Source organism: Lynx rufus, unplaced genomic scaffold (assembly GCF_022079265.1).
Source record: "Lynx rufus isolate CCGP_SWC_20201006 ecotype Redwood Valley unplaced genomic scaffold, mLynRuf1.p SCAF_12, whole genome shotgun sequence".
In the NCBI taxonomy this organism is placed as follows: domain Eukaryota; kingdom Metazoa; phylum Chordata; class Mammalia; order Carnivora; family Felidae; genus Lynx; species Lynx rufus.
The window spans coordinates 64,373,791-64,387,455 of NW_025814826.1; the positions used below are offsets into that span (position 1 = coordinate 64,373,791).

Here is a 13,665-nt window from a genome sequence, read left to right on the forward strand (position 1 = left end):
CCCTTCAGGACATTCGGTCAAAATTTCAAGAAGGCGACACCTCGGCTACTGGTTTGACTCAGTTTCCTCCTTTGCCGAGTTTGTCCTGTCGGGTTTGTGATCCCGGGAAGATTGGAAAAAAGCCATAAAAGACAAGGAACTGATGTTTGCGTGACCTGAGCCAGCCAGCCCAATAAAACTCGGCCGAGTTTCTTCTGTTTGCTCGTATATTTTTTCCGGTGCACCACACCGTGAAATCTGAGCACAAAATCCATCTGAACTTTTATTTATCGCCATATGGATTTCTGCAGAAATGCTTAAGAAAGGACTTTCTGGTCGTTGTTGTTTTTGAGTTTCTTCCCTTCTACCAAATGCTGAGTACTGAGTTGCTGACCCAAGCATGGCTCTATGGGACACTCTGCCCCAATTTCGTCCCCTACGGGTCTCAAATGCCCTTGTTACCTGCAAGGTGTGAGCAGCACTGATGAGGGGCTGTGGAGCTCTCTCCATATGCTGTCCCTACGGTGTGCCACTCCAGGCACCCAGCCCTGCCCCACCTCCATACCCTGGTCCCGACCGGCCCTGCCTGGGGCCCCTTCCACACCCCAACCCCACTCTAATTGGGAGTATTAGTGCCGGCTGCTGTCATAAAGACAATGCTGGCAGGAAATGCAGCGTGTGGTGTGTCTGAGCAGCCGGAGGTGCTGCCCGCATGGTCGCTCAACAGCATCACTTACAAGGATCCATTCCGGGGCCGACCTCTGAGGCTCACCTCGCCCTGCTCCAACTGGCTCATTTCACTGCAGCAAAAATGGTTGGAGGAGCGTCAAGGCTGTCATCCTCACAGCTGCGGGCCCAGGGAGAGAACATCTGCCTCCAGGCTTCGAAGCAGAAGTTCTGAGTTTGTATGGTTGGGTCTAACTTAGATAATGTGTCTGAACGGATCCTCCTGCTCAGGGAATTGGAGCGTGGATGGCTTGCACTTGACTCTTGCTAATGCTTGCCGAAGTCGTTATTTAGCAGGAGCCTGTGAAGTTCTTTCCTGGATCCCCTTATTTAATGAACCCTCATGTCAACGTTAGGAGAGCGTGGTTGTTTCTAGTCTCTCTTATGCACAGGAGAGGAAACTGAGGCACTAAGAGCAGTGGAGACCTCCCCAAGGTTATGCGGCAGGAGAGGGGCAGCTCCAGGTTCCCAAAGCCCAGTCCTCAGCCACTGCCCTGTCCTGCCATCTGGACCCACGGCCGTCATGCCGTCCAGGGGTCCGCACTCCAAAATCACGCCGCTTGGGGATTTCACACACAAACATTGTGAATGTACTATATTTAAAAGGATTTTCATTATGTTAAGACTTAGTCTTTGGTTAAATGTGTACAGATGTTGTAGCACCAGGAAGAGTAATTAACAAGACATATGGAACCCCCCAAATCCCACTGCCCCAACGTGCTGGTTGTTTGCACCGCACACACGTCTTTTTATGTGTGAGCACGTAGGGCTTCCTGGCCTCTATTTCATTTGCATTATGTTGCATGCATAGCTCCCTATCGTAAGGTGTTCCTAATTCTCACTTATGCCCATCTGGCTGCTGCAACGTGATACTCCATTAGCTTGTTTCCCATTTCTCGTTGCCATTGTAGTTGTCACGAGTACGTACAAAAGACAGAGTCAGCCTGTGGTATTTTTGTTTCTGTTTCTGTCTTTCCTTTCATATGAATTGTGCTCATGATAACTTCCTAGACATTTTTGGGGGGATGCATCTTCTCGCCACCGCCCCCCCCCCAGTACAACACCTACTATCCTAGGAAACCCTTGGGGTGCTCTGCGTCCTCTGCTCCTCGGTCCCCTGAGGCTCAGACAGGGTCCTGAGTGTTTGTCAACAGCATGGCGGGTGGAGGCCACAACCCGGATTATCTAGGGACCCGCAAGAATCACACTCTGGACCACATGGCTGTGCTCAGGCACATGTTTCCTCCACGGAACCGGTGAACAAGCCCCTGGTGGGGGCCCCAACCCAGGTTTTAGGGCTCTGTGAACCCACCACCCTCTCTCATACAAGGTACTTGAATGCTTTCCGCTGAAGAAACACACATGACTCTTCTCCGGGTTTTGGCAATTTCCAGCAGAAGGACAAGAAAGGCAAGAAACGGATTTTTACTTGTGCTTACCTGAGCCGGGGACTAAGCCAGGTGCTTTTACAGGCATGAGCAACCTCCCATGATCCCCACAACCGCCACACAGGGAAGGCACCACTGCACCCACTTTACAGAGGGGACACTGAGGCTCAGGGACACACCAGCCGAAGATCACCCAGCCTCTGCAGAGCTGGGATCCAAGCCATGTCTGCCCAGCTCCCCAAACCTGCTTTCCTTCCATCACCTGAACCCAGGTCTGAGCACAAAACCAAGACTTCCCCTTCCTTCCTTCCCCCCCAGGTGCCAGGTTTCTAAAGAAAAGACGACAGCCCCAGAACGGCAGAGATGTGCCCAGTGTCACATTAGGCAGGAGCCCTGCAGAGGGAAATTGGAGCAGATGCTCTGGTGTGCAGACACCAGAGGGCGCTGTGGGCCCAGGAACGGGACACAACCCAGTGGCTCTGGGTTCCTCCAGAGGCAGCATTGGTCCCCACAGCAGAAAGACCCCCAGGATGCACCACGAAGAAGCTCACTGGAAACTCACATTTTGGTCTTGTTTCTGTTGTTTCTAAATCTTTCCACTGGTGGGGCTCACGGTCTGGCTAATGCCGCAGACTTCACCTCCATGGCACCCAGAGCGACTCAGTGCCCACCCAAAGGAACCCTCATGCCAGCGTCTCACTGTGCTGGTCAATCTTCTCTGCTGGGAAGAACCCAGGGCAGAGGGCACTGAGGTCATCACCCCTCCCTGCTCTCTCTGACTGCACCCGAATTGGTCCAGCCCAGCCCAGAGCAGCGGCTATATGCCCTCATCACCACCACCAAATGAGCTGGAAATTAACTGAAGATTATGGGAGTAACAGGAACAGAGCATCACCAGGTCGATAGGCACTGCATCAACCCCTTCATGTACGTCGCCTCCTTCGGTCGTGGGAACCATTACCATCCCCTTCCCCCTTTCACAGAAGAGGAAACTGAGGCTCAGAGTAGACCAAGGACGGACATGGGGTCAGCACGAGGTGGAGCCACATTCTGAAGCTGGGTCTCCTCCACGCAGTCTGTGATCTCCCTACTGGGTGAAGCTGGTCCTCAGTCCTGGGTGACAGAGCCCCAAATCCATTCATCCATCCGCTCATGTGGCAAAGCCCATGCCTGATGCTAGCTGTGCCCCAGATGCTTTGGAGGTTCATCCTCCTTTCCTCTCCCTTTACGGCCACAACGCCTGGGCTGTGGGCAGCAGTTTGGGGGCATCCCCTAAAAGGCTGCCCCCCCGACCTTAATCTGATTTCACATATATTAAAACACTGGGGGAGACTGGTCCCAAGAACTCTCTGGTGAATATGGGAACCAGAGAGGAGATCAGCTTCCAAGACAAGGGGCAGAAGCAGTCCAGGAACATGGCACCATGCAATGGTCTAGGGCATCTGATGTGGGAGCCAAGGAGAGTCAGGAGGCCAAGAGCTGCGTGACCTTGGGCCAGTCACCTACCTTCTCTGAGAGCCGGTTTTCTCAGCTGCTGGGGAAGGGGGGGTTTAATCAGCCCTCCAGCTGCCTGCCCTTCCCTTTAGTAATAACCAGCGATTATGTTTCCCACCATCCCATTAACTTGTGACCCTGGGCAGGTCACTTGACCTCTAAGCTTTATTCTCCCCATCTGTGAAATGGGCGTAAGTAGTGCCCTCCCTAATGCACTGTCTTCATCACGAGACCTAAGGTATGGGGCACGCTGGCCCTCCTAGAGGCCAACACACATCCTCACAGTTAATTATATGCCAGAAACACAAGACACACAGCCACAATCAGAGAAATACAATCCCTGGACCCACTGGGCTCCAGTCCATCCAATCCCCTCACTCGAGGCACCTGCTATGGGGACAATATTCAAGTGCAGAAGTTTGTTGGGCCCTGTCCAAATGCATTAGTCACCGGTGACCTTCTCTGCTCTGTGGACTCTATCAGTCCCCGTGACCCACCCTGGCCCTGGCTCATCCTCGAGGGGGAAGCAGAGACTCTAAGCTGCGGAAGACAGCCCTGGGGAATCGGGCTGGGTTGGGCTGATTCCCAAGTCTCAGAGCTGCCGCCTGCAAGAGCCTTTATGCATCATCTCGTCCCACCCCCTCGCTTTTACAGATGATGAAGCAGAGGCCCAGAGAGGGAGGTGACTCACCCCAAATCACACAGCTAATATGTGGCAGATTCCAGACTCAGACTTTGCTAAAAATGTCCAACTGCAAGAGAATGTCAACTAAGGACAGAGCCAGAACTGCTAGAGTCTGTCCAGCGGCCCATCTGTCCTGCCGGCACCAAGTATGTGAGAAGGTCTCCCCGGCTGGGACTGTGAGCTGGCAGCTTCGAGTCCTGAATGTGGTGCTGCAGGCAGGGGTCTGGGGCACCAGGGAGGTGGCTCCAGGCATCAGGAGAATAACGCTGCTCCTTCTGAGCTAAACCAGAACAGACAAGGCCCAGCAGCACCTACTGCTCAAAAGAGCAAAGAGGCCCATCACTTCCTGCCTGGGGACACCTCTCCAGCCAGAGGACGTGCTGGTCCAGGAGACGCATGTTGGTATCGCCCACCAAGCACCACCCGGGCCCAGCACCCGGACTTCAAGGGCTCCGGCAACCCCAGTCCTGTTGGAACATCCGGGTCTCTTGCTAATCCCTGTGCTCCGGGCCCACAGGAGCCTGGCAAGCTGGCAACAATAGGCAAAAGTGGTTACTGACTTTGAGCATCTTGCCTCCAGGTGCTGGGCTTTTAAACCACACCGGAAGGATGGATGGTGGCCACCAGTCCCGTCTTCAGTGTCAGGACACCCAGACTGGGAAACTGGTGGCAAAGTCATGCTGTGCTGTGTACCACGCTGGCTCTCAGACTGCTCTCCTGTAGGAGTGATTGTGTGTGCACACACGTGCACACACACACACCCAGGGCTAGGGTCACACTGGATAGATGTTTTCCCATGTGCTTTCAAAATCAACAAAATACTATTTTCATTTTCTAGGTCATTAATCGTTGGTCTAAATGTGGTCTGGCATCCCCGAGTACCACTGCATTCCTTAGCCGTGCGGTAACTTAGTTCACCCTCTGCCTACTACACGGCACATGCTTGTGTCCAGTCTCACGACTTACACAGAGTAAAACGCGGAGTGTGAACTTCGGTGCGTCCGTGATTTATCTCTGTGGAGGAAACCTCTGGGGTGAAAGTGCTTGGTAAAAGGGTACCTGCAGGGAGAGAATGGGCTGGACACATGAAAGCTGTCTCCCCAGTAAGGGGACAGAGCGGCACCTGCTCGTACGGCCAGCCCTACGCGAGGGTGTGAGGACAAAACCATCCAGGGTCCATCAGCGGTGCATTCTGAGTCCTGCACTCTGGTGAGACATTAGCACAAATGCACGCCTAGAAGTCCTGTGGCTGTCTCCTGGTCGGGGCAAGGGGAGGGGCACGCAGGTACATTTTTAATGGCTGGTGAGAGTCAACGAATGGCATTTTAGTGCCACCCTGATTTTTATTTCTCCGTATAGACAAACCACTTACAAAAGCTTTCTTCAGAAGGAACTGCAATGTCCAGGATCTGTCGGGCTTTGTTTGTCATGAGGAAGTGAGAGAAGGTGCAACACCCGTATCTGGGGAGAACACGCACGTGCCTCCCTCCCGTCCCCCCCACCGCCCTGCCTGACTCTCCCGCTGCTCCTCACCATCTCCCCTTGAAACTCCTGCAAACCTCCTGAGGACTCCTCTGGTCCTTTCGCCTCACACCCATCTGGCACCTGCGACTCAAACTTGCCCAGCGTGTCTGACCGGGCACGGACCTTCCCAAACTGCACATGAGGCCTGAACACACTCTATTCAACGTCCTCCTTAGTGCTGCTCTTCAAAGCACTTCTGTGGCTCCGTGTCCTGTTCCCTATGGGTGCCAGCAAGCACCCTCTGCTCCTTCACGTGTCAGCCACCCGCGTCCTACAGGGACGCTTCCCTCCAATCGTGCTCACTCATGCTCGTTGCTGCTGGGAAGCGCTGGCCACTGCACGTGCTCCAACCGCCCAAGTCAGGGGAGGACACGCCGAGGCTACCTGCTCCCCTCGGACGCTTACGGACGGCATGACAGTGCACCACCTCTCCCAAACCCAGGCGACCCTCCACACTGTGCTCCCTGGCCAGCTGCACAGCCCCCAGAGGAGCGATAAAAGGGACATGCTTACCTTTTCACCCTTCTCTCCATGGACAAAAGGCCCCCTGCCCTAGAAAAGGAAAGCAGGAAGCAAAGGTTTACTAGAGAGCATCTCCAGGCATGATGTCACACATGGCATCAGCACCCCAGGGTCTCAAAGGGTCAGATGCTTTCCCGTCAGCCCTGCCCAGGAGCTTCCAGAAGAGATGCTAACCCTTACTGAGTGTTGATTCTCGTGGGTATTACCCCATTTAATTTTTCCCACAACCCAATATTATGGTACCATTATTTTTTTTTCCTTGCGAGCTCTACGGAGATATAATCCACCTGCTGTGTAATTCACCGACGTAAAGTGTACCAGTCAATAGTTTTTAGCATATTTATAGAGCTGGGCAACAACCACCATGGTCAACGTTCTAGGATGTTTTCATCAGCTGAGAAAGAAGTCCACACCCACTAGTGGTCACTCCTCGTGTCCTCCCTCCCCGCCCCCCGTCCTGGACAAACACTAATCGATTTCATCTCTGTAGGCTGGTCTCCTCTAGACACTTAATATGCATGTAATCCCATGACACGTGGGTGACAGCTGGCTTCACAGCCAGTGGTGATTTCTTCGCAAAGCGGTTTCAAGGTCCATCCATGCCGTAACATGTGGCAATACTCCAATTTGCTGCTGAATAACATGCCACTGGGTGAGTGTATCACATATCTTATTTATCCATTCATCACATGATGAACATCTGGGTTGTTCTTACTTTTTGGTTATTATGAATAATGCTTCTGTGAGCATTTGTGCACAGGGTTTGTTTGAGCATATGTCTTCATTTCTTTTGAATATATATCTCCAAGTGGGACTGCTGAGTCACATGGTAATTCTGTTTAACCGTTTAAGGACAGCCAGGGTGTTTTCCAAAGCAGCTGCGCCATTTTGGACCAGCAATGTTATGAGGGTCCCAATTTCTCCACCGTCCTGGCGACTGTAGGCGTCACTGGCATCACTAGGGAGGTGCTGAGGTCTCTAACCATCACCGCTGAGTTACCTACTCCTCCCTTCCATTCTGTCACTTGTTGCTTCACGGATTTTGGACTCTTGTTAGGTGTCCATGTGTTTACAACTGTTATCTATGCTTGAAAGACCGACACTTTACTCATGATCAAATATCCCTCTTTACCTCCATGAGCTTCGGGTTTTAAAGTCTATTTTTAGTCTGATATTAGCACGGTCACTCCCAATTTGTAAGTTTTCTATTTTCAGAATATGTATCTCCCATCGTTTTACTTTCAAGCTGTTTGCACCCTTGAATCTCAAGTGTCGGCTGTAGACAGGGCAGAGCTGATCTTTTTTTTATGTCCAGCCTGAACATGTTGCATGATTACTGACACACAGTAAAACCTTGGATTGTAACTTGTTCTGCTAGTGTTCCACAAGATGAGCAAACATTTCTAATAAATGTCTGCTTCATAAATGAGCGATGTCTTGCAATACGAGTCGGACGTGACGCCAAGTGTCACATGATCACAACTGAGCCAATGGTTCTCGAAATTCGCTTTGATATACAAGTGCCTTGGATTACAAGCATGTTTCTGGAACAAGCATGTCTCCTATCGTTTTGTTGTTGTCTCTTTTTTTCCTCCTTTATGACTTTTTTTGGCATAAAGTATTTTTTAGTAACATCTTAATATCTTTAATACCACTTTCACTGCATATTTTTGTTTCATTTCTTAGAGGTTGCTCTTGGGTGTACCAGGCACATCTTACCTTATCATGATCTACTTCAGGCTCATACTATTTCCAGCGGGGTTTATAAACACATGGCTCCCTACACAGCTCTAGTCCCTCCTGCCCGGACCTTGTGCCATTGTCACCACACCTGTTTGTTAGATGCCCAGTCGGACACGGCCATGATGAGCAACTTTGCCCTGGTCACCCCCGCTGCATTCTGGCCTCTGTGATTCCTGAAGGTCAGTCAGCCAATGTTCTTACGGGGCTTCTTTGTACACAGCGACTCATTTCTTTCTCTTGCTGCTTTCAAAAGTTTCTCAGGGCACCCCGGTGGCTCTGTCAGTTGAGCGACCAACTCTCGATTTCAGCTTAGGTGATGATCTCATGGTTTGTGAGATCGAGCCCCAAGTCAGGCTATAGGCTGACAGTGCTGAGCCTGCTTGGGATCCTCTCTCTCTGTTTCTCTAAATCAATCAATCAATCAATCAATCAATAAACATTTTTTTTAAAGTTTCTCTTTTAGAATTTTTACTACAATCATTCTGAGACGGATCTCTTTGTGCTTACCTTGATTCGAGTTCACAGAGCTTCTTGAACAGGTACAATACTGCTTTTCACCATAATTGGAATTTTTTCCACCATTATTTCTTTGAATACGCTTTCTGCTCCCTTATGAGCATTCTGGTCCACTCCGAGGCTCTGCTCATTTTCCGCCTTCCTGGTTCTCTCTAGTCTTCAAATTACATGATCACGATCGATCTGTTTGCAAGAACGTCAGCTCTTTCTGCAGCCAGTTCAGACCTACTGTCAAGACGCTCTACTGATTACCCTTTTCATTTCAGTTCCAATTCTAGCTCTAGAATTTCCATTTGGTTCTTCTTTTTAGCAATTTCTCTTTACTTAGATTCTGGATTTGATGTGATGCTGTCATAACACCTGCCTTTCCTTCTTTAAGAATGATTTCCCTCTGGGGTACATGGGTGGCTCAGTTGGTTGAGCATCCAACTTTTGATTTTAGCTCAGGTCATGATCCCAGCATTGTGAGTTCAAGCCCCACGTCGGGCTCTGCATGGACACGTGGAGCCTGCTTGGGATTCTATCTCTCCCCCCATCTCTCTGCCCCTCCCCTGATCATGTGCTCTCTCTTTCTCTCCCAAAATAAACAACTAAACTTTAAATAAGAGAATGATTTCCCCTTTGCTCTTTAACTACCCCTGTGATGCCTACTTTGTAGGTTTTGTTTGTACATCTGACACCAGTGCCCAGTCACAGGCAGACACTGTTCCCTGCTTCTTTTCCGGGGGCCACAGGGATATCCTGGAGAACCCTACACAGTTCCATGTGGATATGAGGAAAGAGGGGCCAGTCAGAAAGGGGAGGTGAGAGGAAAACCGGGAGTGGAAAGATAGCAAAATCATTCCTCATGGAGGAAAGAGCAGGTGCACTGGCCAGTGAGAAGTGACCAGTTTGGAGACTCCTATCTGCCCATCTGGGTGCACAGAATCGGTGGGGGGAGGGGTGCAGGTGCAGGATGGGGCTGGGGCCACAGCTGGGGCCACCTCTGTGGGCCTCCCGTGCCCTGGAGAAGAGCTTGGACTCCATTCCGGGGGCAGCGTGTGGCTCGGTGTCTGGCTCCCACTAGGGGCTCGGTGCCTTGTGGCAACACGCACGCTTGGGGGAAGCCCCGGGTCTCCCACATCAGCCCCGTACTCACCACGTCACCTTTTTCTCCCTTGGGTCCAGGAGCTCCAGCCAACCCAGTGGCTCCCGTGTCTCCCTGTAGGGGTGGAAACCAGAGAGGAGCACTGGGTCAGGCCCCCCGGCAGGGATCCCCCTGCCCACTGCCCACTTGGCCCCGACTGCCTGGCAGCGGCTGATTTCATCACTGTCGAAATCGAGCCCCAAGTCAGGCTATAGGCTGACAGTGCTGAGCCTGCTCGGGATTCTCTCTCTCTGTTTCTATAAATCAATCAATCAATCAATCAATCAATAAACATTTTTTTTTAAAGTTTCTCTTTTAGGAATGAGGCCATGCTTCCCGTCCCCGGAGAGGGAGGAAGCATCTACACAATTTCCCCAACCTCTTAATTCTGGAACGAAGGACGTTTTGAGAAAGTGAGTGGGTGAAAGCATCACGTGTTTGTTCTGGGAATGGCCCAGCCCCCAAGGGAGAGTGAGAAGCCCGGATTCAAACTCCTGCTCTGCCGCTGAACGTGAGAGCATCATTACTCTTTGGGCCTCCTCCTCCGTGAAATGGGCATGCAGTCATGAGTTCACATAAGACTGAAAGCAGGAAGGTACTCCGAAACTGCCAGAGGCCAGCCAGGGCCCCCTGATGCCATTTGTATGCCCAGTCTGTGCCCACAAGGTCCTGAGCCCTCCCAGCAGTGCACGAAGACAGGGAGGGCAGGCAGAGGAGGAAACAGTTTGCAAGGGCTGAGTGTGGGAGTGGGGCCGCCTCCAACTGTACCAGCAGCCGATCCAAGATGGGTTTGGGTACCCAACACAGGAAGCCTCAACATCCTGTCTTTCTCCTCTCCTGGTATGCAGTTTCACCTGTGTCCACTCCCACCTCACACTTCATACCCTAAGCTAGTTTGCTTATGCTGTTCCCTTGGCCTGTCATGCCCTTCCCTTGCCTTCTTTACCCCGAGAGGCTCCCATGCATCCTGCTGGACCCACGGGCCTCCTACCCTGGCTCTCTGCACAGGCGATCCCATGCATGCCTCTCTGTTGCCGGCTTGCGAGTGCTGGGGATGCGACTCTCATTCACTGGAACGTCCTGCACTAGAACGGGCCTCTCGGCACCTGGGGTCGCCAGACCGTGACTGTTGACCCGACCTGAGCTGCATGTGGGTAAATAAATGGGGCCACTGGGACCCACGGGTTTTTCCTCGCAGTCTCAGCCTCAGCCTGAGACAATCTGGCCGGTGAGGCTGAAGCCCCAGGACAGCAAATCAGCTCCGAGGGAGCCACGTGCATCTCCAGGTGGCAGTGCCCGAGTCCCTCCTAGTCTCCCCTCCCCCCGCCTCGTCCTCCCTGCTCAGGTCCCCGCCCAGCCCTGGATCTGTTCAGCCACAGCACAGCACAGCCACTCCATAAACAACACTGTTCCAGACAAACGCTCTCCACTTCCTCCCCCGCCCCCCAGACACCTCTGCTCCTTACTTCCATCTGACAATCGAGAGGCTGAGCTTACAGCCCAGGGGGTGCCCAGTGAGGCATAAATCCCTGTGTTTCTCCTTGCAAGGACCACCTGGCACCCTGGGCCGCCCTGAGCTGCTCTCCTTTGGCACCAGGGGAGGGGAGCAGAGCAGAGCAGGTGGGGCGTGTGTGTGTGTGTGTGTGTGTGTGTGTGTGTGTGTGTGTGTGAGACCATGCTCCCCAGCCCAGCAGAGTCAGGGGAGAAAGGAGGCAGGGGGGTAGAGAGAGGGATAGAAGGGGAGGGCATCATCTCTGGGGGTTTCCACGCAGCCCCTCTTTCAAATAGCAGACCAGGTAACGGCCACTGGGTCACACTGACCTCTTCCGCCCGCCTGTGTGACCACAGGCAGTTAGCATCCCTCTGGGTCTGAGCTCTCTGAGACCAGAGAACCACATGAGAAGACAGCCCTGTCCAGCTCTGTAAGTGCTAATAACCCAGGAAGGCGGGGAGCCCCAGAGGTGGCTGCATGAATGAGGAGGGGGCCCCCACGGGGAGGCACTGGGCTTTGAGCAACTCACGAGTCTGGACGATTCGTGCAAAAAAGAGTGTCAGGCAACTTACAGAAAAATATAACAGGCCCATCTAAACAGACTCGGACCAGTCCCACCCCGAAGTTTCTGGAATGCAGCAGCCTAAAAGGACTGACCCAAAATTAACCGACCACGGAGAGGTGAGCCCCTCAAATGGGGTCAGGGTCAGGGCCAGGGCTTTCTAAGCCCCCCTCTTCTCACTCAGGTTTTCAGACCGAGACACGGAGGTTCCAGACTCCACACCACCTGCTCGATCCTTCTACCTGAACCACGGTGGAAGCCAACACCGCAGGGCCATCATGCCGCTTTTGTGTCTATCTACAGAGCATGGCGAAGGCTTATCTGGGCCCCAAAATGCCCCTGAGCAGTGCCCATACTGACCTTTGGGCCGGGGAGTCCCACGGGACCATCGGACCCCTTCTCGCCCTACAAGAAGAAGGACAAAGAAACCAGTGAGGCTTTGTTGAATTTCCCTCCGTCTGTCCTCACTAGTTATTTATCCCCCCACATGCTCCCAGGCCAGTCTCTGAGTGACCCACCTGTGACCAGCCAGCTGGACAAGGTTTCCTGGGGCTCAGAACCCCTGATCTCAAGCTCAAACTACATGGGATACGTTGGTATCACCTCTATGCAGCCATCAGCGGAATTCAGACAAACAAGATGGGTACCCCATGGGCCATGTTTACCCCAGCTAGGCCACCACTTAAGCTAAAAAATATCGTGTGGCCTGCTAATGGTTCCTACAGTTACCATTCACCAAAATACCAAAGCAATACATGTCTGTAGCCTAACTAAACATTGTTCACTTTATAAAATATATGCTATCTGTTGGGGTGCCTGGGTGGCTCAACTGGTTAAGTGTCCGACTCTTGATTTCGGTTCAGGTCATGATCTCATGGTCTGTGAGATCGAGCCCCGCATCAGGCTCCACACTGGGCATGAAGCCTGCTTAGGATTCTCCTCTCTCCATCTCTACCCCTCCCTCCCCCACTCATCCTCTCTCTCTCTCTCTCAAAATAAAATGAAATTGAAATAAAATAAAATGAATGCTATTTGTGTAAACGACCTTATTACTAGATTAAAAATTCTGAGCTGTTAAGTTGTGGGTGCCTGTAAATAGCGTCACGCTAAAAACAAACGGAACACGATTCATACAATGGTACGTATGTACATCTCACCACGTTGATGTATAGGAAGGGACACCATATCCACTTACATTTACGCATGTGTAACACCCATCGCTAAAAATGCCAACGCTGTGTACTTCGCCACTTCAGGAACACGTTTGTTTTTCAACGCATTCACAGATGTCATCTGCACATGCGTGGGGGTGAGTAATCTTTTGTGTGTTTGACCTCACGTAGCGCCCATCGGAATGCCTGATACACAGTTTACAGGCAACACGTTTGGTTCTAGAGAGGCAAACACGGACCCAAAAGGCACGCTGACCTCGGTGAAGAATGTAAGTGTTCTGTAAACTGACTCAAAGACTCAAAGCGCTGGAAGCCAAGTCTTCCCGTGGCCCTTGTCCGAGTTCGGCCTCCTAGGAGAGAATGCTTACATCTCCTTGGCCCCGTGCACCCTATCTTCTACAGTATTAAAGATGGTGATCCAGAGGCCACCCCTATTCCATGTGGCCTTTTCTTGGGGGAGGGAGAAGAGCCCCCCTTCCCGCCACCTGTGTGTGGGAAGCAGCCTGGTGGCGAGCCCCCCAGGCCAGGAGCACCTCAGCGCTCCCGGGCTTCACAGCATGCTGGAGCACTTCGGAGGACCATGCACTATGTGTCTTAAAACGTCGGTGCTCAGCACAAGTGGGTGCTTACTGTTTACTGTCAAAAATAAGGCATGGGTGAGTGAATCCGGGAATGGACTCCTGGGTGACGCCACCAGAATTGGAGGCTGAGAATGTGTAAGGTGAAAGATAATCTT

The 13,665-nt window shown here is 52.1% G+C and overlaps 1 protein-coding gene across 1 annotated transcript in view; it reads right to left on the bottom strand.

The window, feature by feature from the left end:
• The window catches only part of COL22A1 (collagen type XXII alpha 1 chain), a 260,858-nt gene that overhangs the window by 170,813 nt on the left and 76,380 nt on the right, over positions 1–13,665 (bottom strand). The window contains exons 10-12 of the mRNA XM_047074226.1: positions 12,118–12,162; positions 9,716–9,778; positions 6,310–6,348 (exon numbers count right to left, since the gene is read on the bottom strand). Of these exons, the coding sequence (XP_046930182.1) occupies positions 6,310–6,348; positions 9,716–9,778; positions 12,118–12,162 (147 nt within the window). The remainder of the gene's footprint in view (positions 1–6,309; positions 6,349–9,715; positions 9,779–12,117; positions 12,163–13,665) is intronic.